The 21,618-nt window shown below is 54.3% G+C and overlaps 12 protein-coding genes across 12 annotated transcripts; 7 read left to right on the top strand and 5 right to left on the bottom strand.

Moving 5' to 3' along the window:
• The first annotated feature begins 426 nt into the window (after positions 1 to 426).
• CONPUDRAFT_98697 (MFS polyamine transporter) lies at positions 427 to 3,007 on the top strand. The gene is made up of 14 exons (XM_007766835.1): positions 427 to 627; positions 683 to 855; positions 918 to 1,001; positions 1,051 to 1,142; positions 1,197 to 1,312; positions 1,363 to 1,393; positions 1,446 to 1,509; positions 1,564 to 1,678; positions 1,739 to 1,851; positions 1,903 to 2,094; positions 2,159 to 2,253; positions 2,304 to 2,394; positions 2,457 to 2,595; positions 2,652 to 3,007. Exons 1-14 carry the CDS (start codon positions 485 to 487, stop codon positions 2,710 to 2,712), a joined length of 1,509 nt encoding a protein of 502 aa, XP_007765025.1. The 5' UTR covers positions 427 to 484; the 3' UTR covers positions 2,713 to 3,007.
• Positions 3,008 to 3,187: 180 nt separating this feature from the next.
• Positions 3,188 to 5,265, top strand: CONPUDRAFT_118501 (acid protease). Its single transcript, XM_007766834.1, has 7 exons — positions 3,188 to 3,665; positions 3,720 to 3,886; positions 3,940 to 4,139; positions 4,197 to 4,466; positions 4,519 to 4,690; positions 4,745 to 4,888; positions 4,949 to 5,265. Exons 1-7 carry the CDS (start codon positions 3,514 to 3,516, stop codon positions 5,038 to 5,040), a joined length of 1,197 nt encoding a protein of 398 aa, XP_007765024.1. The 5' UTR covers positions 3,188 to 3,513; the 3' UTR covers positions 5,041 to 5,265.
• A 27-nt stretch (positions 5,266 to 5,292) lies between these two features.
• CONPUDRAFT_48792 (uncharacterized protein) lies at positions 5,293 to 6,321 on the top strand (the record flags this gene model as incomplete). The annotated part of the gene is made up of 4 exons (XM_007765914.1): positions 5,293 to 5,393; positions 5,454 to 5,505; positions 5,557 to 5,895; positions 5,962 to 6,321. 4 exons carry the CDS (start codon positions 5,293 to 5,295, stop codon positions 6,319 to 6,321), a joined length of 852 nt encoding a protein of 283 aa, XP_007764104.1.
• A 934-nt stretch (positions 6,322 to 7,255) lies between these two features.
• CONPUDRAFT_48791 (uncharacterized protein) lies at positions 7,256 to 8,206 on the top strand (the record flags this gene model as incomplete). Its single annotated transcript, XM_007765913.1, has 3 exons — positions 7,256 to 7,322; positions 7,379 to 7,579; positions 7,644 to 8,206. The coding sequence occupies 3 exons, from the start codon at positions 7,256 to 7,258 to the stop codon at positions 8,204 to 8,206; spliced, it is 831 nt and encodes a 276-aa protein (XP_007764103.1).
• Positions 8,207 to 8,343: 137 nt separating this feature from the next.
• On the bottom strand, positions 8,344 to 9,475 carry CONPUDRAFT_150382 (NAD(P)-binding protein; the record flags this gene model as incomplete). Its single annotated transcript, XM_007766833.1, has 5 exons — positions 8,344 to 8,684; positions 8,746 to 8,875; positions 8,927 to 8,967; positions 9,024 to 9,339; positions 9,404 to 9,475. 5 exons carry the CDS (start codon positions 9,473 to 9,475, stop codon positions 8,344 to 8,346), a joined length of 900 nt encoding a protein of 299 aa, XP_007765023.1.
• Positions 9,476 to 10,332: 857 nt separating this feature from the next.
• CONPUDRAFT_80110 (NAD(P)-binding protein) lies at positions 10,333 to 11,571 on the top strand. Its single transcript, XM_007766135.1, has 5 exons — positions 10,333 to 10,427; positions 10,492 to 10,804; positions 10,861 to 10,901; positions 10,962 to 11,079; positions 11,142 to 11,571. Exons 1-5 carry the CDS (start codon positions 10,359 to 10,361, stop codon positions 11,471 to 11,473), a joined length of 873 nt encoding a protein of 290 aa, XP_007764325.1. The 5' UTR covers positions 10,333 to 10,358; the 3' UTR covers positions 11,474 to 11,571.
• Positions 11,572 to 11,811: 240 nt separating this feature from the next.
• Positions 11,812 to 12,927, bottom strand: CONPUDRAFT_70349 (NAD(P)-binding protein; the record flags this gene model as incomplete). The annotated part of the gene is made up of 5 exons (XM_007766008.1): positions 11,812 to 12,143; positions 12,209 to 12,326; positions 12,388 to 12,428; positions 12,495 to 12,807; positions 12,862 to 12,927. 5 exons carry the CDS (start codon positions 12,925 to 12,927, stop codon positions 11,812 to 11,814), a joined length of 870 nt encoding a protein of 289 aa, XP_007764198.1.
• A 1,193-nt stretch (positions 12,928 to 14,120) lies between these two features.
• Positions 14,121 to 15,364, top strand: CONPUDRAFT_142085 (NAD(P)-binding protein; the record flags this gene model as incomplete). Its single annotated transcript, XM_007766832.1, has 5 exons — positions 14,121 to 14,195; positions 14,260 to 14,572; positions 14,648 to 14,688; positions 14,740 to 14,869; positions 14,935 to 15,364. The coding sequence occupies 5 exons, from the start codon at positions 14,124 to 14,126 to the stop codon at positions 15,273 to 15,275; spliced, it is 897 nt and encodes a 298-aa protein (XP_007765022.1). The 3' UTR covers positions 15,276 to 15,364.
• Positions 15,365 to 15,595: 231 nt separating this feature from the next.
• Positions 15,596 to 16,922, bottom strand: CONPUDRAFT_162746 (Cerato-platanin-domain-containing protein; the record flags this gene model as incomplete). Its single annotated transcript, XM_007766831.1, has 2 exons — positions 16,040 to 16,922; positions 15,596 to 15,703 (listed from the first exon to the last, which is right to left on the bottom strand). The coding sequence occupies exons 1-2, from the start codon at positions 16,454 to 16,456 to the stop codon at positions 15,596 to 15,598; spliced, it is 525 nt and encodes a 174-aa protein (XP_007765021.1). The 5' UTR covers positions 16,457 to 16,922.
• A 217-nt stretch (positions 16,923 to 17,139) lies between these two features.
• CONPUDRAFT_80108 (Cerato-platanin) lies at positions 17,140 to 18,483 on the bottom strand. The gene is made up of 2 exons (XM_007766134.1): positions 17,497 to 18,483; positions 17,140 to 17,435 (listed from the first exon to the last, which is right to left on the bottom strand). The coding sequence occupies exon 1, from the start codon at positions 17,973 to 17,975 to the stop codon at positions 17,523 to 17,525; it is 453 nt and encodes a 150-aa protein (XP_007764324.1). The 5' UTR covers positions 17,976 to 18,483; the 3' UTR covers positions 17,140 to 17,435; positions 17,497 to 17,522.
• A 1,270-nt stretch (positions 18,484 to 19,753) lies between these two features.
• On the top strand, positions 19,754 to 20,649 carry CONPUDRAFT_80106 (Cerato-platanin). Its single transcript, XM_007766133.1, has 2 exons — positions 19,754 to 20,336; positions 20,400 to 20,649. The coding sequence occupies exon 1, from the start codon at positions 19,854 to 19,856 to the stop codon at positions 20,289 to 20,291; it is 438 nt and encodes a 145-aa protein (XP_007764323.1). The 5' UTR covers positions 19,754 to 19,853; the 3' UTR covers positions 20,292 to 20,336; positions 20,400 to 20,649.
• A 235-nt stretch (positions 20,650 to 20,884) lies between these two features.
• CONPUDRAFT_98683 (COX17-domain-containing protein) lies at positions 20,885 to 21,501 on the bottom strand. Its single transcript, XM_007766830.1, has 4 exons — positions 21,432 to 21,501; positions 21,288 to 21,376; positions 21,005 to 21,232; positions 20,885 to 20,947 (listed from the first exon to the last, which is right to left on the bottom strand). The coding sequence occupies exons 1-3, from the start codon at positions 21,441 to 21,443 to the stop codon at positions 21,100 to 21,102; spliced, it is 234 nt and encodes a 77-aa protein (XP_007765020.1). The 5' UTR covers positions 21,444 to 21,501; the 3' UTR covers positions 20,885 to 20,947; positions 21,005 to 21,099.
• Between the last annotated feature and the right edge of the window lie 117 nt (positions 21,502 to 21,618).

The raw sequence follows: 21,618 nt of genomic DNA, 5'->3' as shown, positions 1-21,618 counted from the left end.
GGAGTATTAGATGCGACGGTTGTATTCATCTGCTTAACCTCTCAAACCGTTTGTATATCCTCAGATGAGCTATCTGGCATAGATCTTTAGATCACATTCTCACTCAAAGACACTGAATGCAAAGCCAATTTTAGGAAGGCTGACGCAGCTTCGGATGGGAGGACCGACAGCGATACGCGCCGTGAGAAGAACTTTCCCCAAGCGGCAGACGGCAGTAGCCCGGCAGTCTATTGGAATCGAAAGCGCCGCGGAAAGTCTTCCCACCACCAACAGGTCGTCGGATGTCATACCGTCTGATACACCACTTTCGAAACCATGGTATAAAAGCATCGTCGGGGCTGTCGGCCAGCTTGGCTCTCACGACAATCCTCCATCTGACGGTTACTCTTCCTCAGCCTCAGTGCTCATGTCTACTGGGACAGTGACCCCTACTGCTCTGGTCAAGTCTCCGGACGCCTCGCCGACACCGACGCTTCACGGTGGTATGCGGACTCCCCGTGTGAGCTTGAGTGATGTCAAGTCTCCGAAGGGGCCCGCCGACTCCGTTCCTGATACGGCAGACGAAGCCACCCCTGACGCCTTGGTCGTAGACTGGGACGGTCCCGACGATCCCCAAAACCCCAAGAAGTGCGTCTCCTTACCTTGCAGAAAGTTGTAAGGCATAATGTTAATGCTTGTTTAGCTGGAGCTTCAAACGCAAATGGGTGGTCACTGCCATTGCGTCCGCATTCACTTTCATCACCCCCGTTGGTTCCTCTATGATTGCCCCCGCTAGTCCGCAGGTGGCACATGACTTTGGCGTCACTAGCGACGTCGTGATGGCTCTCGATACATCAATATTCATTCTTGCTTTTGGTGCGTATCTGGATTGTATTCCCGCCTCAACCTATTCGTCTTATACGCCTTTTAATCTTCAGCTGTTGGGCCTTTGTTTATTGGACCTTTGAGCGAGATATTTGGTCGCTCCCGCGTCTTACAGCTGTCTAATTTATGGTTCCTTGGTAAGTGATCCTGCCTTTTTCTTCCGGTTGTAATATTGACTTGACGAAGCTTGGAACTTGGGAAGTAGCTTTGCCCAGAGCCAAACACAACTTCTAGTTTTCCGATTTCTCTCAGGTCTGGGCGGTGGTGCCCCACTATCGGTAGGTTCTTATTGCTCCACCATGCGATGCAACCTTCCGACATCACACCCTCAGATAGGAGGTGGAGTTATTGGTGATGTGTGGAGGGCAGAGGAGCGAGGGACGGCTATGGCACTCTATGGTCTTGCACCTATTCTTGGACCTGTCGTTGGTCCATTGACGGGGTCATGGTACGTCATCACTGTTCAGGCTTCTACACATATGCTTACAGTCACTTAAGGGTCGCTCAATACTCGAACTGGAGATGGGTGGTAGGTGTTAGGATCCAACTTCTCCTGTCTGCTTTTTAACGAGTATACGCAGTTCTGGTCCCTCAGTATAGCCGATGTCTTTGTCGTCATCCTAGGGTTCTTCTTTCTTCAAGAGAGTGCGTGTCAACCTCAATGATTTGGGACATTAGCTGAATAAAAAGTGCATACAGCGTACGCTGTCGTCCTTTTGGAGCGGAAAGCCAAGCGCATACGCGCTTCTATGGATCCCGAAAAGAGTCAGCACCGCGTTGTGCGCACGATATTTGATAAGCAGGGCGAGCGGAGGTAAGTCACTCGTATGAGCTCGCTCATGCTAATACTCACTTCCGTATCAACAATCTTTAGTTGGAAGTCAATATTCAAACAATCAATGTTCCGTCCCTTCGTTCTCTTCTGGTACGAGCCGATTGTCCAAGCTCTCGGAATCTACATGGCCTATCTTTACGGGATTTTGTACTGTGCGTTCGACCTTCTCTTTACCAATCTTCGTCGATCTAATATCATCGCAGTGTGCCTCACGACCATGCCGACCATCTACCAAGACATTTACCACATGAAACTCGGCCCCGCAGGACTGAACTACATCGCACTCGGTATAGGTCTTTCAGGCGCATCGCAGCTGAATTCGCGGACCATGGACAGAATTTACGCATACCTCAAGCGGAAGAATGGGACCGAGGGCAAGCCAGAGTACCGTCTGCGTGCGTGACTTTTACTCTGCTTTTACGCTTTACAGGATCGCTGAGGCGTTTTTGTCATGTAAAGCTTCGATGGCGATAGGGACGGTTATGCTGCCCATCGGTTTGCTCATAACGGGATGGACTACTCAAGCACAAGTTCATTGGATTGCACCAGACATCGTACATATTCACTCTACTTCCCCCACGCCCGTTGCTTATCACCAATTTAGGGCATCGCGATTGTTGGCGCCGGCGTTATCCTCAACTTCCAGTGTATCCAGACGTACGTCGTCGACACGTTCACCTTGCATGCCGCATCCGGTGCGTCTTCTTACTCCCTGGGGCTCAGTCACTGCTGACTCGAGGCTATCATTAATTGACAGCGTTGGCGATGGTAAATTGTCTCCGCTCAATTGCCGGGTTCGGATTTCCGCTGTTCGCGCCGACGATGTACCAGGCGCTCGGGTATGGAAAGGGCGACACAATCCTCGCCGCTGCCGCGGTGGTGATCGGAGGACCTGCGTGAGTACCTTTTTCATTGAAAAATCAGGCAAAAGTTGCTGACATATGACGTTAAGTCCTCTGATCTTTTGGTTCTACGGTGAAAAGATAAGGCTTGCCAGCCGGTACGGCAAGTAGACCGATAACGACTCTTATCATACAAATTTAGTTGCCGCATCCAACCAATTACGCTAATGACACTAGACAAATCAACCACGACCTTAGACGCAAAATGATGGACATTATCTACCTTCTTTGCCACGGGCTTTCACACTGATGAACTTGAAAACATCACGATAGAGTACTTTGCTTGGTTGCTATCCATGCTCTCGTATCACTCGCATTTCACGGTATTTCTAACCTAGTTATATCCATAGACGCATTTTTGTAATCATTGACATCACTACCCTGGAATATCAGTTTACGGGCTTCCTCAAATGACATGTGTGATGACACCAGGAAACGTCGCGATGGACGAGCAAAGACATACTAAATATGGAAGGTTCACGAAGCTCTTGGACAACACACGCAAACATCAATTGTGCAGCAGCTGCGGCTTGCCGCAGCATGGCCTCGCGTCCTCTGCTGATCCTTTCAAAAACATTCATTTTCTAGATTACCTCCAGACACGCCATGTCCATCTCCCCATTCGGACGGCCGAGGGTCTGCAGATAAGAAACCTTGTTCAAGGGTCCTTGGGTACAACCCGTCAGTCTCGCTGCAACAATGCGGTCTCTAGCGCAAACCCGGCTTCTTGACCTCCATTTCCGTCTACTGGCACCGTGTGCCGTGCAAGCGCACGTCTCGTGTTCGACATACGACAACGTTCTGCGCGACATTTCGTGGGTGGACGCACAGAAGCCTGTGGAACTCGTGTCCAAGGCTAGGTCCGTATAACATCCCTTATCACGGTGACAGGCACATCGCTGGCTGGAGAGGATGTGGTCCATCTGGACGATTCTAGCTTTCGTGCTTCAGCTCCAGGTCTGTGCTGCTTATCATATCCCTCTTTCGCAACGGAGCAGCCATCTCAATGTGGATGGAACCGCGAAGCTGCAAACTCTCCGCAATCATATAGCATACACGGAGCAGTGAGTCAATACGGTCGCTGAGATAACTTCGGGTCCAGGCTCACACACTATCAGAAAGCTCACCAGGGGATTTGAGGTTTCTAGGAGGCATGGTAGAGCGAAGCGTGCTCGTCATCAAACACAACTTGGGTCCAAGAAACGAGATGTTCCTCTCATCGATGGAGACAATCTACGCTGGTACGGTAACATAGAAGTTGGAACACCTTCGCAGACTTTTTCAGGTGAGCACGGGCCAGCGTCGCAACCTCGATTGCATCTTACACGATCTACTTAGTGGACATGGACACCGGAAGCACAGACCTTTTCCTGGCAGGCCCAGAATGTCGCTCGTCCTGCGCCGGACACAATCTCTACATCGCAAATAAGAGTTCGACTTCCGTATATGTCGATGAGAGCTTCAACCTCACGTACGCAGATGGTTCGTACGTTACTGGAGATCAGTACCGCGACACTGTTTCGCTTGCTGGATACGCAGTGCGTGGCTTTCTGTATCTGTCCTTTTTCTTCTGGTTAAGAAACAGCCCGCGAAAGGCCCAGGACCAGACCTTCGGCGCTGCAAATGAGTTCTCGGATGCGTTCTCTTCGTCAAATTTCCCGCCAGACGGCCTTATAGGATTCGCATTCAAAGCGATTTCCAACTATGGGACCAATTCCGCCTTCCAGACACTTGTCGATGAGGGCGCCTTATCCGAGCCAATTTTCGCGTTCAAGTTGGCCTCGTCGGGATCGGAGCTGTCCGTTGGGGGTGTTAACAACGAGCTCTACACGGGATCGTTAACTTACACACCTGTCACACAAAAGGTAGGCCGGTTCCTTCATCCGCGGGGTATGGCCTGTTGACACGAGCTCGCAGGGATACTGGCAAATTAGCGTCGACGGGTTATCTGTCGGTGGCCAGCAAGTCTTCGCGGACTTCGGTGCTATCGTTGACACTGGAACGACCATGATCCTCGCGGAGAGCATGTACGTTCAGCAGTTGTATGAAGCGATAGGTGGGACTAGCGTTGGAAACGGTCTGTATACAGGTGCGCAGCGCTGATCTGGTTAGTATACGTCACTGCGCTGATAGCCAATGCTAGTCCCATGTGATAGTATCCCAGAGGTCGGTGTCACGATAGGGAACACGACGTTTATGATGTCGCAGGATACATTCAGCATGGGAGCATACAACTCTTCTGGCGTCGACTGTGTCGGCGGGATAGGCGAGAGCGACAGCCTTGGAGGTATGTGTTGTGTGATATCCACGGTTTGAGCTCAAGCTCAAAGACTTCTTGTTATTGTAGATCTTTGGGTTCTTGGGGACGTGTTCCTCCGAAACACTTACACTGTCTTTGACGTTGGTGGCCTGCGAGTCGGGTTTGCCGAGTTAGCCTGAATTCCACGGAGTGGGGTGCCTTGAGCTAACAAAGGGTGTCTCAAGTGGATAATACACATCTCGTTTATGTTATTTTTTGGATAGATTGGTTTGGCTCCCGTCAGTTTTATTGCCTGATGCCATAGTGAATGCCAAGCACGAAAGGTTGCTAATTTGGTGTCAGGCTGACTCGAGATGATTCGCGTGTGTATTATTACTTATTCTATTACTATAAGGTACCTTTACAATCCCATCCCTACATTCTTCACCAGTATGTCTGAGCCCTCGACCAAGATCCTTGATCACATCATACATCTCTCGCCTCCGGACACGGTTGCTCAGGTATCCGAAGAGTTCAAGCGCTTGGGCTTCCAGTGAGTTAGGGGCTTTTGATGACATCACATTGGGATACGCATACACACGCGAATCAACAGGGTCATTCCCGGCGGCACACATGCTGACGGGTTGACTGCCAATGCACTTGTTGTAAGTACGACAAAACCCATCGAACCGCCGGTTTGCTCAGTATCGTGACAGCTCCTACAAGATGGGGTATACATCGAGCTCATCTCGTTCCTGAAACCCGCTAAGGACTACCCTCCCGTCTCGGATCGCAACAAGCACCAGTGGGCAGGGAAGAACGACGGCTGGATTGACTATGCGTTTCTCGGCTCGACTTCCGCCTCGATCGCGGAAATCATCAATCAGCGCGCGAAGGACAGTGACACGGATGTGGCGTATCTGCCGGAGGTCCACGGCGGGCGGACGCGCTCTGACGGGGAGACTCTCAAGTGGGCGATCACTGCGCCTGAGGCGAGGTTGGGGAGGGGGAGTCTGCCGTTCTACTGTGCGGACGTGACGCCTCGTAAGCTGAGGGTGCGTCTTCCATACTTGCAAGGCTCACTAGGGCGGTGGAGGTCCAGGGATTCACTCGCCTTTCAGGTGCCCATCGATCATCCGCCCGGGAATACGGAGCATCCCTCTGGTGCTGCTGGCATCGCGCATGTTCGTTTGCTAGCCAGTCCGCCTTCGCTCAAGACGCTGGCCTCTCAGCTGTCGTCGGTCATCGGGGAGCAGCCAACCGTATCCCATGGCCTGCACGTATGGACGTTGGACGTCCCAAAGGCAGACACCCCAAAACCACTGCTGATCCTGGGTGCGCCTGCAGACGAGGAGGAAACGAAGGCGCTCGATAACAAGGGGCCTGGAATATATGAGGTTGCGTTCTGGACGGGGAAAGACGGGAAGAAGGGAGATGGTAGGACGGAGTATGGTAGCAAGATCGTTTGGAGGCCCTTGTAGATTAGCTTCTGCATGTCATGAGACGTGTTCGCAGTGAACGTAGCCTCACAAATATGTTCAAATCTCCTTGACCTCTATCCACTGCCATGCTTCGATCACATCCTGCACCAATCGATGATACATGGAGATTCCAAGTAGGAGAAAGAGCCCGAAGGATATAACGACGAATGACATGTGGAGAGACTTTGGAGAGTGAAAGTTGCCAGCAAAGAGGCTCGGCTGTCGTCGGGGGACGGGGTCCCGGTCAGTACCTCCGAGCCTGACAACAGCAGGACTCTCATCCAGGATCCAGGAACAAACCCACAAGGCGCAGCTCAATAAGAAGCCGCCCAACGACGACACCGGACTCGGCATCGGACACGACATCGGACACGACAGCCACAGCTGCCCGACGCAGCAGACAACGCCACCGACCGTTGGACTAGGGAGGATCGGACCGAGCCTTGAGGAAGGCACGATGCGTAGTTTAGGGCCGGCATGGCCAGCGTAGTCGGTACATAGTGTGTTCGCGCGTGTCAGTAGTCACTCATCCCTGCTATACGAGGTGTCTCGTCGTCGTCTTCTCCAGGAGTACCCACTCCACCGTCGCCGAGGCGTCTATTTTCAATGCGCGTGTCGCCGGCGAGCGCGAGGCAGGGCTCGGGGAAGGCTCGGCTGGCTGAGGCCGCAGCCGCGGTGGCGTTTCATCTTGCCTCGGTGACAGACGCTGCTGTGCTCATGACAATGTCGCTCCAGGAGCAAATTTCAGTTGCAGGTAGTCGGAAATGGGCGCTCTCGGGTGCTTTGACATGACGATTGCACTCTTGGAGAGTATAAAGAGGCTAGAGGGGATTGCATTCTCTAGTCACCACACCAATCCACCTAGCTCTGTCTGTTCCTCAGCAACACACCAAAGCTTTCCACCTCACACATCAGCACACATCAGATACCAACCATGTCAAAGGTTCTCGCCATAGGGGCTTCCCGCAACATTGGATACTACTCCTCATTGAGACTTCTTGGTACGTCCGCCTGTCTCTCTCCTGGGTAAGACAGCCCCTGACAAGCGATTGTGTAGAACTGGGCTACACTGTCACCTTTCTTCTCAGGAAGCCAGAATGCTTCGACCAAGACGAGGCTGTAACCCGCTTCGTGAAAGACGGCAAAGCCCGCCTGATCAAGGGCGACGCTCTGGTCAAAGCCGACGTTCAGCGCGCCTGGGCTGAGGCCGCCAAGGGCGGCGACGATAAGACTGTCGACTTCATGCTGTTCACTGTCGGTGCGTTCACGGTCTCACCCACTTCCCAATAATCGCCAGCTCACCACCGTTTTCACTCATCCAGGGGGCACGCCCTCCTTCAAGCTGACCAAAGGCTTCGTCATCGAGCCCCCGAACCTCGTCACACAATCCCTCCTCAACGTCCTCGAGACGCTCCCCGCCGACAGTCCGGACGTCAAGCTCCTCACCATCTCCTCGACAGGCCTCACGCGCGAGTCGCACGACGCGCTCCCATGCGCGCTCAAGCCCCTGTACGGGTACGCGCTCGCGGCACCGCACAAGGACAAGTGCGGCGCGGAGGAGATTCTCGCGCACGCTGCCGGATGGAAGTGGGACGTACAGGACAGCGCGGGCGAGGAGATCCTCGGTGCGGGCTGGACGAGGCGCGTGCCCGAGCCTGCGGCGCTGAAGCGTCTGGTGGTTATCCGGCCGGCGTTGCTCACGGACGGGGAGTGCGTCGCAGATAAGCCGCAGAAGCAGCCCGGGAAGGAGGCGTACCGCGTCAAGCAGGGTGACATTGACAGCAGCTGGACGATCTCGCGTAAGGATGTCGCACACTTCATGGTGGAAAAAGTGATCAAGAACTGGGATGAGTGGGAGGGGAAGCGGGTGAGCATTGCTTATTGAGCGTAGGTTCTGTCGTCTTCACTTTCCTACTTCATCTCTTCAACCTCAAGTGTATTTATTGATCTTACTATGATATACTGTACATATCGAACGTGTTTGCTGCGTCTGTACTGCGTTTGAACATTGATTACGTCTTCTTACTGCCCATCACGTATCGCCTCCTCGGCCGTCTTCCACTTGTGTCCCTCCCACAGTCCATTCGCGAGCGCCTCAACTCCCAGGTCTCTCCCCTGAACAGGATCCCAAGTCACCCGGCTCCGTCCAGCGTTGGTTTCTTCCAACAGGTATTTCCTCCAGACTCTGAAATCATCGGTCCCAACGTCTGTGGGAAGGTCGCTGACATGCTCGACCGGTACCGACTTGATCCTGCTGTATAGGTTGGCGAGATCTGGGAACGTCATACGATCACCCTCGATGCGGAGAGTTGTATCTTGCAGTCGGGCGGGTGTGAGTGTTGTGAGGACGTGGGCTACGAAACCTGAGAGAGAGCATCACATAAAATTAAGATATCACAGTGTATATGCAATGTCGGGACATACCGCCCATGTCAGCAAGAGAAGTGATGGAGAACGGCAAGGGAGCTCCGTGCCCTTCTGGAGGGTCGAGCACCAGGAAGGTGCCGCGCTGCACCGAACCTAACATCGGGATGAACTCTGCAAGTGCGCCGTTCTGCATGAATTGATCAGGATGATTTCGAGAAGGCATGATACGTTGACTCACGTAAACGCGCAGAGTAGGCAGTCCGATCGACTTTGCGTATCCTGCGCCATGCAGTCAATCTCAAATGGGCACGGATCGACAGGCCTATAGTGCTTACTCGAGACCTCAGCTTTCGCAGCTACGCGCGGCGCATCCTTAACGCCCTCCGTTGTCATTCCGAACTCGGAGGGCACGAATAGCCGCACGCCCGCCTGCTTCGCTGCGTCGACGAGGGCGTGCTGCGATGCGGTCGCTGCAGGTCCGACCGTCGAGACGAGCACCTCAATGCCGTGTTTCTTTAGAACGACAGAGACGGCGTTGATGTCTGTGGGGTCTACGCGCTCGACCTTGAGGTTTGAGTGAGCGGGGAAGGAGGTGGTGGAGTCCGGTCGGGTGAGGACGATGACTTCAGTGGTACCAGTCGCAAGCAGAGCCTATGGCGTGAAGTCATCGAGGTATGTAGCGGGCTCGACTGGGGTGTCAGACAGTGGGACAAACCTCGAGGATCGCTTTGCCTACGGCGCCTCCGCCGCCGACGAGCGCGATCTTCTTGAATGGTGTGGTGCTCATTGCGTGTGATCGTGAATGAAGCTGTGAGATAGTGTGAGAAATCAAGGGCGGTGGGGGTTAGCTTGTAGTAGCACTTGATAGTTGTGAGCACAAGCTAGTCACCTTTATACAGCCGTTTTATACGTGTCGCTGTGTAAGCGCAAGATCGGTCACGTCATGGCCTGTCATGCATGTCATGGCGGTTGAGTCGGTTGACCGAGCATGGACTGAGATCGAGCAAGATGCAGGACATGAGCGCGCGAGAGACATCGATCCCATGTCGAGGACGCGGGCTCGAGTTATTATATAGGAAACTATAGAAAATAATAATAAATTTGAGAATGTTCTGCATCTTTATGATGCTTACTTGCTCTGAGATTTGCTCACTACATCCCGACTACATCTGCACGCTCACACAATGCTGTTTAATCATCCTCCGCCATACCGCACGTCAACAAGGCCTTAGCTGAGGTACCTACTCGACATGACGTTGACGCCTGTTGACGCTTTTTGGTGAGTTGCGACGATGCCTCAGACAAGCACGCTCTGTTCGTCATATCGTGTGCCACCGAGGCACGTCAGCCGGTTTTACATGTTCGCCCCGAAGGCTAAACACTAACTACATCTCCCTGCCTAAAGTAGGGGCAACTTTCCCGAACCCCCGAGCGCCCCGGGAATGCTCTCGGAATAGCTGTCAAGCCATTGGTCACGGATGCCCTCACCGTACCTTCTCCCCGAACACCTCTGTCAGCCAACCCCTATGAGAACGAATCACTCAATGACGGGACAATAGTAGGCAATGTCTAGTCTAGGCGCAGTGCACAGGAAGAACATATAAGCACGACCTCGTATCCCAGACCAGACACACACAACTCTCACCCGTTCACACCCAAACTCATTCTCAATGTCTGCTACATACACCAAGATCGCAATTGTTGGCGCTGGTGGAGCCGTCGGCAAACCCACCCTCGACGTACGCCTCTACTCTCCAACTAACCACCTGTAAACCTCGCTGACGCAAACACTTGGTACTCCAGAGCCTCCTCGCCGGCGGCGTCGCCAAGGTCGTCGTGCTCTCTCGGCCGGACTCGACGAACACGTTCCCGTCGCACGCGAACTTGACCGTGGAGAAAGTGAAGTACGACGACGTTAACGTCGTCGCGACCACCCTGAAGAAGCACTCTGTCGAGGTGCTGGTCTCCACGGTCGGCTTTGGGGGACTCGAGGGGCAGACCGTGCTCGCCGACGCAGCGAAGCAGGCCGGTGTTCAGCTGTTTGTGCCCTCCGAGTTTGGCTTTCCGACCGAAGGCGTGACGGAGGGTTTCTTGACGTTGAAGGCGAAGGTCGCTGGTGAGCTCGCTCCCACAGCTGGCGGTGTATGGAAGTGCTCAGCTGATCCAATATAGACTACTCCAAGTCTATCGGGCTCCCTGTCGCCCGCGTCTACGTGAGTAAACTCAATTTAACACGTACCGTCATCGGGTGGCTAAGCATGCACATTTTACAGACCGGACTATTTGCGGAGTACGCCCCGTGGGTAGGCTCGGTGCAGGAGAGTGGAAAATTCCTGCTCCTGAACCCGGGCGACAAAGAGTTCAGCTTGACCGCGCTCCCCGATATTGGAGGTGCGTTACATACCTTCCTCTGTGGCTATTTCCAAATCTTTGACACCACACGCCTGCCTCAGGCTTTGTCGCCTACGCAGTGACTAAATTACCTCCCAATAAACTCCAGAACGCAACCTTCCGCCTGGAAGGCGATCGCTTCACTCTCGCCGGGCTCGCCAACCTGTTCCAGGAACTCAAGTCGGTGTCCGTCGAGCGCGTGGACAAGTTCCCCGAGGACATTCCCGGCGTCCAGGTCAAGGCGTACCTTGTGGGGCAGATCAACGTTGGGAAGGGCAGCACGAGCTACGACAATGTGCAGGGCAAAGAGTTGGGCCCGAGCGCGAACTCCAACAGTCTGTGGGAGGGTCACAAGTGGAAGACGGCGAGGGAGGTGCTGAGTGCGGGTCAGTAGCCTGCATGAAGACATAGCATGTAAAATCTGTATTGTAATTACTTAGCAAACGAAGCATTGAAAACTAAACTGAAGAAATCACACCACATTGATAAGACCTAGTAGCAGGCATGCACATTAAAAGTATTGTAGCCCGCGCGTCTAATAGGGCTCGGTACTCCCTGGATACGCAACAGCTTTACTGGTTATGAGTTTACATCCCTGTATCATGTCGAGACTGACTTGCTCAAACACATACATCCTAACTACCCCGCACGCTAGGCAGATCTTTAGTCAAAGTATTCCATGCTAGTAAGCAATTACAATATACGTTTCACACTGCTACATCTTCGTTTAACCTACTGACTAGCACCAATCACCTCCCTAACTGTCCTCCACTTATGCCCCTCCCACAAACTGTTAGATTTCACGCTCGGCCCCAGTTCTTTTCCTTGAACACTGTCATAAGTTGCGCTGCCCTTCCCGACGTTGAATCGATCCACTAGGTCCGTCTTAAGCTGGACGTAGGACATGTCCTCAGGGAACTTGTCTACGCGCTCGACATCTATCGATCTGAGCTCGTGGAACAGACTGGCAAGCCCAGCGATGGTGACGCGGTCGCCTTCCAGGCGGAAGGTGGCGTTCTGGAGTTTGGCGGGTGGGAGGGAGGTCACGGCGTAGGCGACGAAACCTAACGTGGTTGGTGTATAGTGTCAGAGGGATGGAAATGGCTATAGGGGAAGGTATGTAACGCACCTCCGGTATCGGAGCGCGAGGTCAAGCTGAACTCTTTGTCGCCGGAGCCCAGGACAAAGAACTTCCCCTTTTCTGGCATCGAGCCCACCCACTCGGTGTATTCTGTAAGAAGTCCCGTCTGAAAAGCACAACATAGTCAGACGTCTATCAATAGTACGCGCCACATCGAGTAGACTCACGTAGACGCGGGCGACAGGGAGCCCAATTGACTTGGAATATTCTAGGCATGCAGCATGTTAACGCCACATCTAAAGGCGTGTCACGGTTACCTGCAAACGTGACTCACCAGCAACCTCCGACTTCAGTGCCAGAAGCCCCTCCGTCACGCCCTCAGTGGGCATCCCAAACTCAGAGGGCACAAACAGCTGCACACCAGCCTGCTTCGCTGCATCGGCGAGCACGATCTGTGCCTCGACGCCGTCGTTGTTGACCGCTGAAATCAGCACCTCGACGGAGTGTTTCCTTAGGGTGGCCGCAATCGCATTGACGTCGTCGTAGTTCACTTTCTCCACGGTCAGGCTCGAGTGCGGCGGGAATGTGGTCGTCGATTCCGGCCGAGAAAGCACGACGACTTTGGCAACACCGCCTGCGAGGAGGCTCTGAAGCGGTTAGCTAGGTCAGTTCCGGGATGCCAGTTCGTTGAAGATACGTACATCGAGCATGGGCTTGCCGACAGCTCCTCCGGCGCCAACGAGTGCGATCTTTGTGAATGTAGACATTGCGGGCGACTATTAGCGTGAATGCAAATGGGTGAGATGTGTGCCTGATCTGGGATGCGAGGTTGTACTTAGGTTGTACTTATATGCTCTTACAGAATCCATAGAGGTCCTTTATAGGACATTGCCTGTATTTGCCCGGTCATTGGGTGATTAGTACTTTATTCTTCATAAGATGTTGCTGACTGAGCTGTTTGCCAGAGAGAAGGTTCGGTGGCTGCACTCACTGACATGACCAATGGCCGACAGTCGCATTCCCGGGTCGTTCGGTAAATCGGAAGTTACATATAGTTGGCATTTAGCCTTGGTGGAACACACGATGGCGAACGTACAAAGGCGGAGACAGGCGTGAATGTTTCCACTTTGATACCCTGGATGTTGAGTAGATAACGCAGCTAAGCTCTTGTCGACAAGCAAGGTGGTTGATTGAACGGCGTTGTGTGAGCACACCACCCTGGTAAAACATACAAGCCCCATTAAGATTGAAATCGTTTTAGCCTGATTTTCCAAGTGCAATAGCACTCATACACGACAACAGAAAACGAAATCCACGCTGTAAAGATCCGGATGCAAGGAGTGATCCACCACCTGCTCCGTCATCAAAGTCAGAACGGACGCAAACCTATATCATCGAAACAGACGCCTACCAGTTCGACGCCGTCACTGCCTAAGTCGCGTTCGCTGTGGCCCGGCCGAGCTCCTGCGCCAGCTCACCCGCAAGCGCATCCAGGGCCGCCCGCGACGCGACGAACACCCACTGCGGCTTGGTCAATGGGTGTGACATACACGGACAGCGTCGCGTTGCGCGTGGGCACCACGTACGAGAGGTGCCAGCACGAGCCACATGCGGACGCGTCGTAACCCGTGACGCGGGCGTGGCGCTGGTGTTGGGGAAGGAGAGGAGCAAGCTGAGGGTGGTGTAGCCGGCCGTCTTATAGTAGCAAGCTGAGTTGGGGCCGAGCGCGAACTCTAACGGTCTATGAGGGATGTTTTCACGCACCTATCTCTTGCATTGCTCTGAATCATTGCACATCCAGTCCACGGAGCTCTTCGTGCACCCCATGACAGGCCATGATGATGTGACCGAGCTTGTGCTTACACATATTCAAATGAGCGCAGCTACACATACTAAAGCGAATCGCATAATGCTCTCACAATCATCCTTATCTCTCTCACAGCTTCAATCACGGTCGTAAAAAATGAGCACTACACCATTCAAGAAGATCGCCCTCGTCGGCGGCGGAGGCGCCGTAGGCAAACCGGTCCTTGAGGTACGTCCCACTATCTGACATGTCAGTTGAGCTCGATACACATCCCGGTGACTTAATGTCATAGGCTCTGCTTGCAACTGGTACCACCGAAGTCACCGTCCTCACCCGACCGGACTCCACCACTTCCTTCCCCGCCCACCCAAACCTCGAGGTTGAGCGCGCAGACCCCACAGACATCAACGCCGTCTCTGTCGTTCTAAAGAAACTTGGTATCGAGGTCCTCATCTCTGCGGTCGGATCCGCCGGGACCGCATCGCAGCACGCCCTCATCGACGCGGCGAAACAGGCGGGGGTACGGCTGTTCGTGCCCTCCGAGTTTGGGCTGCCGACGGAGGGTGTTACGAATGTGCACCACTTGGCAAAGGCCAACGTCCCGAGTGAGCACTATGGGATAGACTTGTCGACCGACGTGCCCAATCGCGTGTGATATTGACTTGCGATTGAATGGGCAGTATACGCAAAGTCGATCGGACTGCCTACTTTGCGCGTCTACGTGAGTTAGTGTATCGCCCCTTCTCGAAACCCCCCTGATTGACTCGTGCAGAACGGCCTATTCGCAGAATTCATCCCGATGTTAGGTTCAGTGCAGCGAGGCACCTTCCTGGTGCTCGACCCTCTGGAAGGGCACGGACCTCCGCTGCCGTTCTCCATCACTTCTCTCGCTGACGTGGGCGGTGCGTATAAACCTCTCGCAACCACTTGCTTCGACAGCTTAATCGCATGTGATGCTCTCTCGTAGGCTTCCTAGCCCACGTCCTTACAACACTCCCGCCCGCTGAGCTGCAAGACACAACTCTCCGCATCGAGGGCAAGCGCATGACGCTTCCTGATCTCGCCTACCTGTACAGCAGAATCAAGTCGGTGCCGGTTGAGCATGTCAGCGACATTCCCCCAGACGTTGGGCCCGATGGTCTCAGAGTCTGGAGGAAGCACTTGCTGGAAGAGATGAACTCTGGCAGGAGCCGGGCGACTTGGGATCCAGTTCAGGGGAGAGACTTGGGACTCGGGGCGCTTTCGAATGGACTGTGGGAGGGACACAAGTGGAAGACGGCCGAGGAAGCGATACGGGGTGGGCAGTGATGGGGTAGTACATTCATGTCCGAATACGGTACGGACGCAGCGATTTCGTAAGATGTTGTACATTAAGGTGAATAAATACACTTAAGGCAGATGTAGTGAAGCAGAAAAGAGACGACTACAGGGCATACTCGAGAAACAATGCTCAAGTGTTCATCCTAGTTCTTCACGACCTTTTCCACCATAAAATGGTCGACATCCTTGCGGGATATATCAACCAGTTGCCATCGACATCTCCCTCCTTAATGCGGTACGCCTTCTTTCCTGCTTGCTTCGGCGGCTTATCCGCAACGCACTCGCCCTCCGTGAGCAGCACTGCAGATTCATGCGCCGAGGATCTCCTCGCGCGCGCTGTCCTGCGCGTCCCACCCAGCGAAGTGCGCGGGAATCTCCTCTGCGCTGCACTTGCCCTTGTACGGCACAGTGAGCGCCTACCCGTACAGCTAATCTTAGCCAAGGCCTTGTCGAAAACAAATATGGCTGAGGATACTCAAGCAGTATTGCGTGAGCATACCACCGTAACAAAACACAAAAACCCGTATTAACATTGAAACTATTGTAGCCCAAGCGTCCCAGTGCAGTAGCAATCATACACGAAAACAATGTCCAGAGAAGAAAACAGAGTCCGCATTGTAAAATCCGGATGCAAGCAATGATCCACAACCTGCTCCCTTCAAATCAAGGTCAGAAAGGAAGCAAAGTCTCATTATTTAAAAAGGCGCCTACATTCACGCCATATCTCAGAGCCCGCAGTTCGACGCCGCGACCTGCGTCGCATTAGCCGTGACCCTTCCCAGCTCCTGCGCCAGCCCGCCCGTAAGTGCATCCAGTGCCGCCTGGGACGCAACGAACCCATCGCGGCCGACGTCGACGGCCGTGACGTACACGGACAGCGTCGCATTGCGCGCGGGCACCGCGTACGAGAGCTGCCAGCACGAGCCGCACGCGGGCGAGTCGTAGCCCGTCACGGCGGGCGCGGCGCTTATGTTGGGGAAGGAGGGGAGCGAGCCGAAAGTGGTGTAGCCAGCGGTCTCGAGGCCGTATGTGCCCGTGGAGCAGGCGACGGTGGAGAGGGAGGCGGAGCCGTTGTCGAATGTGGTGTCGTAACCGACTGAGACAGGGGTTTGGGCGAGGGTGGGGAGGGTAAGGGCAGAGAGAGCGATGAGGGAGAGGTGGGCGAGCATGGTTATGGGGGAGAGCGATTCGACGTATGCTCAGCGAGATGCGTTTAAGAGGCTTGAGGGAGCTCGAGGAAGCTGATGAGGTCGATGAGGTGGTCAAGTGAGCATTTATAGCGTCAGACAGCAAGCTGGGCCACGATCGCAGGCCAAAGTCTAGATCATATGAAATGAGCTCGACGGGATGCCATAGCACCACTTGAGCATATACACAACATTAAAAGCAGCAGGGAATGCAGTAGGGGACTTGACATTCCTACAAAATGCCTGCCAACCGTTCGAGTTGCGTTAGAGAAGAGTCAAAGGACCGAGAACCTCGCGCAGAACGCGCCCCCCGGCAATCACAAGGAAGAGCGAAAGAGAGTGAACATGCCCAAGACACAGATGCCAAGTCGGATTCTGAAAGGCATGCACGAGGTGGCTGGCTCATTCAGCAGGAAGCCAAGGTAGTTTTTTTTTCGATGTATGAATGATCGTAGCATCCTGGAGACACGAGGAAGAGGAAGAAGAGTGCAAGATGGGGTGGAGCCAAGTCACGGTGTCACAAGAAAGCTAACGCGTGATAGTGTGACTAGATGTAACGGTCTTGGGGGACGCGAGGCTCCTGGCTCATGCACCCTTTACAACATTGTTCAATCCGAGGCAGCCTCAGAGACATGCATGATCCACGAGCATCTGATAGTGACAACCCTCGATATTCACTCTCCTGGAAACTGTATGAAGATAACACCCGACGATCGATTACAACACTAAAGCTCGCAAGTACTACGCCCTGAAGTATAACCCAAAACTAGTCGAGTACACCTAAAAACAACAACAGTGTCGACAATGGTATGTACTTTGTGTCCATGAATCAATAACAGAGTCCCACAAATGCTATGTACTAAAAAAAGTCCTTGTATGCAGAGTCCAGATGTAACTTTTGTGTAAGTGGTGTCAAGTGTCCGTGGCGCGAGGCCAGTTGTCCATCAAGTTCGTGTTATATCTGAAACAACATCATGGTCAATTGAGTTTGTCGTTCTTCGTTCCAGCACGCCCAGACATACCATGAAACAGCCCTCCCAAGCCGCGCTCAGAAGCCGCAATTGGACGTAGCGACCTGCGTCGCAGTCGCACTAACGCGCCCAAACGCCTCCGCGTTCCCGTCCGTGAGCCCGTTCATCGCCTCCTCGCTCAGGTTGAAGCCGTCCCGGCCCACGTCGACGCCGGTCACGTAGATCGACTCGTTGATGTCGCCCGCGGCGTACGTGAGCTGCCAGCACGTGCCGCACTGCGCGCTGTCCCAGCCGGTGATGGCGGGCACGCCGGCGATGTACGGGAAGTTGGGCACGTCGGCGAATGTGGCCCATTTGGATGCGAGGCCGTATACGCCGTCGGAGCACGCGACGGTGTCCATCGACTGCGAGCCGTCGTCGTAGGTGTTGTCGTATGAGACGGATTGGGTGTCGCGGGCGAGGGTGGTAGGGATGGCGAGGGCGGGAGCAGCGATGGCGAGGAGAGCGAGAAGGGCAGAGGAGGCGTACATGGTTATTGCGGTGAAGTGGAAGCGGAAGCGGAAGGTCGTGAAAGGGAGGTGTGATGGGAGGCGAAAGCTGAAGAGCTGACGGGATGAGGACCTCTAGTGCTCGCAAAGCTCTGGTTTTATACCCTCTCGAGCACTCGGTCCGCGTCTCTCCCTGGGTCATCGGACCCTTCAACACTCTCAGCCTCTCTCAGCAGACCTTGGAAGACCCTGTACAGATGTCCATTGGACGTCAACGGAGAAAATGGCCCGAGCGGTGCCGCCGTATGGCGCGGCACTTTTGGCCCACAGCGGGCAGAGGGCACCGCGTTCGTGGACATTCCGCGAAGTTCCAAGCCAGTAGCTTGGCCAGTGTCTGTTCGACCAACGGGGCGTGCCTGAAGACGCGGTAGACGGGGTGCTAGTTCCGATACTGAGGTCAGATCTCTGACAGCTCAGTATTAGACGCCCAGTCTCGCCCAGCGCACAGTGTCGAACGTTCTGCTAGGAATATATTGACGCTAGTTGAAACCAATCTTCAAGTTATACTTATCGATCATGACTTGACGAGCTATTCCTGCGGCCCAAAGCACGGTGATAACTGGTTTCAAGTAGCGAGATGAGGGCACGAGACGAGATGCCGGCGGCCAAAGCATGTGCAAAGCTACGCCACATGATGCCATAGACGCTCGCGAAGTTCAGCGTCGCGTCTTCTCGTTCACACCGGAGCTTCGCAGCTGGGACTCTTCTAGTCGAGTTCCGGCGAGCTACACACCGGCCGACAACACACCGAGCTGAGACAGCTGGTGTTTCGAGCAAGTTTCGAGCCCGTACGATGTGAAGATCGAGAACCGCGTTCCAAGATTTCCCGACGATCCCGACATTCCCGACACCGGCTCGGGCACCCCACGTCCGCTGACAGAGCGTGTGGACGCAATCTGCCATATGCATCAGCCTTGAGGTGGTCTAGACTTCCGAGTCTGATGCGTCAGGCTTCAGGCCTTCAATTCAAGCATCGGTTTCATGATTTCACGAGAACTTCATACATACATGCATATACATACCAAGCACTGCTCTATCGATCGATGACAGATGCCTTTCAGTTTCATGGCCGTCGCCGTTGAGCCCGGGAGAACATTCGACCTCTTCAAGTTCGAACGCGGGCTTGGATGGCCGCGTCCGTCTGATGCACGCAGCCACAATGCAGGCATGTCCATTAATTGTCGACAGTGAATCGGAGGCGGGGGCTGATTTGAGGAGGATCTGCACATGGCAGGCTATGGCAGGCGGGTAGGGAAGCCCGTCGAGGTGCGGGGCTGTCGCTGTTGATCCGAGTTCAAGCAATGTCAGGATCCATCCGAATGAGAGCGACGCGTCGCGCTGTTCAAAGTCGCGTGCGGAGCGGTACTTTGTGCTTGTGCCTGGATACTCACTTGAAGCCATTTGCATTGCTTTCGATGGTGTGTTGGCCTGACTAAGAGGGCGGTTTCTCCTTTTTCGTTGGGATCCGCGGGAGAGGAGAAACCCTCGAGGACGTGATTCTACAGTTCAAGGCGGTGCTTCATGCCCGAGAAGCCTGGAACCTGCGATCGATCTGACGGCAGTAGCAAGGCAGTAGGAGTAATACTGTACATGGTATGCTCGGACCATCATCTCCGTGTAGACCTGTGAAGAGTCCACGGAGGTCTACGACTGAGGCTGGAGTCTGGAATCTGGAGAGGTCCGATGTGCCAGGGAGGGGCTTCATCTCACGAGAGGTATAAAGCCAGAGCTCACAAGCCCCAGAGTCCTCATCCCACCCCGCCAGCTCTTTAGTCAACGTCTCATCCTTTCTTCTTTCTCTCTCGCATCTCCCCTCTCTCTTCGCGCCTTATTCTCTCTAACACCATAACCATAATCATCATGTTCGCCTCCACCTCCACCATCCTCGCCCTCGCCGCCATTGCTGCTCCCGCGTTCGCACAGTCCACCCAATCCGTCTCATACGACAACACATACGACAGCGGCTCCGGCTCCATGTCGACCGTCGCATGCTCAGACGGATCCAACGGGCTCGCGTCCAAGTGGCCCACGTTCGCCAACGTGCCCAACTTCCCCAACGTCGCGGGCGTGCCCGCCATCACGGGGTGGAACAGCGCGGCGTGCGGGAGCTGCTGGGAGCTGTCGTACGCCGCGGGCGACATCAACGCGACGGTGTATGTCACGGGCGTCGATGTGGGCCGGGACGGGTTCGTGCTGAGCGAGGCGACGATGAACAATCTTACGGACGGGAATGCGGAGGCGTTTGGACGGATCAGTGCGACTGCGACGCAGGTCGACTCGTCGAACTGCGGCTTCTGATGCTGAGCGCTGAGCGGTCGAGGGTTTTTTTTTTTTGCTTTCATGGTATGTCGCAGGGTGAATTAAGCTTGAGCGAATGGATGCTGACGATGCTTTTCCTTCTTGCAGTTTGACACGGGCTTTGGTGGGTATAATGGTGGGCTTCGTGCCATGGACACTCAGATACACGCACAAAATCACATACGGACTCTGCACGCACGGACTTGATTAGTACATATCATCTTTTGGGACTCTGTTGATTCATGGACGCGTAGTACATACCGTGTCGGGGCTAGTGGCGCTTTTAGGGTCTTGGCTGTTGTTACACTGTACTCGCACTGTTTAGGGTTAGTTAACCCGGTAATTTGGTTGTTGCTGCTTCTTCACCACGGCTGCAGGCTCTAGTGATATTAGTCATACTGAGGTAACTCGAGTCGCACTTGAGGCCGAATGAATAGGAGAGGCCGGACCCTAGCACCAGCTAATTGGCTCGTAGAAGGGGTGTCTGCAGTGCAGGCAAGGCTTGGTACATGGAATGTTCGGCGCGTTAAGCCATGAGCCCTGTGCATGTAGGATCGGATGAACATAAACGGCGACGTGTGTAGTGAATGGGGGTGACGATGCATTATCTCTGAGTGAATAAGTTACGACATGCGTCTAGTGTAGATAGTGCGTATCTGTGAGAACGGTTGAGATGTTAAGCACATGCCAGGACTTCGCTGGTTGCGACTCACATATATGCAGCTCTAGCCGTCGGTGACGGCAACTTGCCCGACGGCGTCTCGCGCCCAGCAACTCTGACCCAACGCAGCGGAGGAGATGAAGCTTCTTAGACCTTGAATCCGAGGCCACGCATGCATTCAACGTGCGCACGGACGAGGTCGGCACATTGTCCTTCGTTGCCTCCCGACTCGAGGAAACACTTGTCGCGTGCAGCCTTGGTGTCTGGGCAGGCGCAGCATCTGTTAAGGAGAGACGTGTCAACGTCGAGGTTAGTGCGAGGTAGAGTACACTGACGGCTTGAGGCCCTGGGGGTTGAGCGGGTTCATCTTCGGGTTCGTTGGGTCGTACTTCTCCTCCTTCTTGGGCCAAATCCAGGACGTGACCTGATCGCCGGGTAAGCTCGCGAGAACATTCAGGCTGCAAGAGAGCAGCACGCACCGATTCGAACATGGTTACGAGGAAGAGAAGAGAAGGAAAGGTGTAGAAAGAGGGTGAAGAGACGAGAGGTAGAAAACGGACGGGACGGATGGCGTGCTCTGCCAGTGGGAGCTCGGGCACCGGGACGCGGAGGGGAGCTTTGTCAGATACAGCCGGAAAGAGCCGAGAACATATCCGGACCGGGTTA

Source organism: Coniophora puteana (assembly GCF_000271625.1).
Source record: "Coniophora puteana RWD-64-598 SS2 unplaced genomic scaffold CONPUscaffold_2, whole genome shotgun sequence".
NCBI classification, from domain to species: domain Eukaryota; kingdom Fungi; phylum Basidiomycota; class Agaricomycetes; order Boletales; family Coniophoraceae; genus Coniophora; species Coniophora puteana.
The sequence above is the reverse complement of the archived record's forward strand: the minus strand, read 5'-3'. Positions and strand labels throughout refer to the sequence as shown.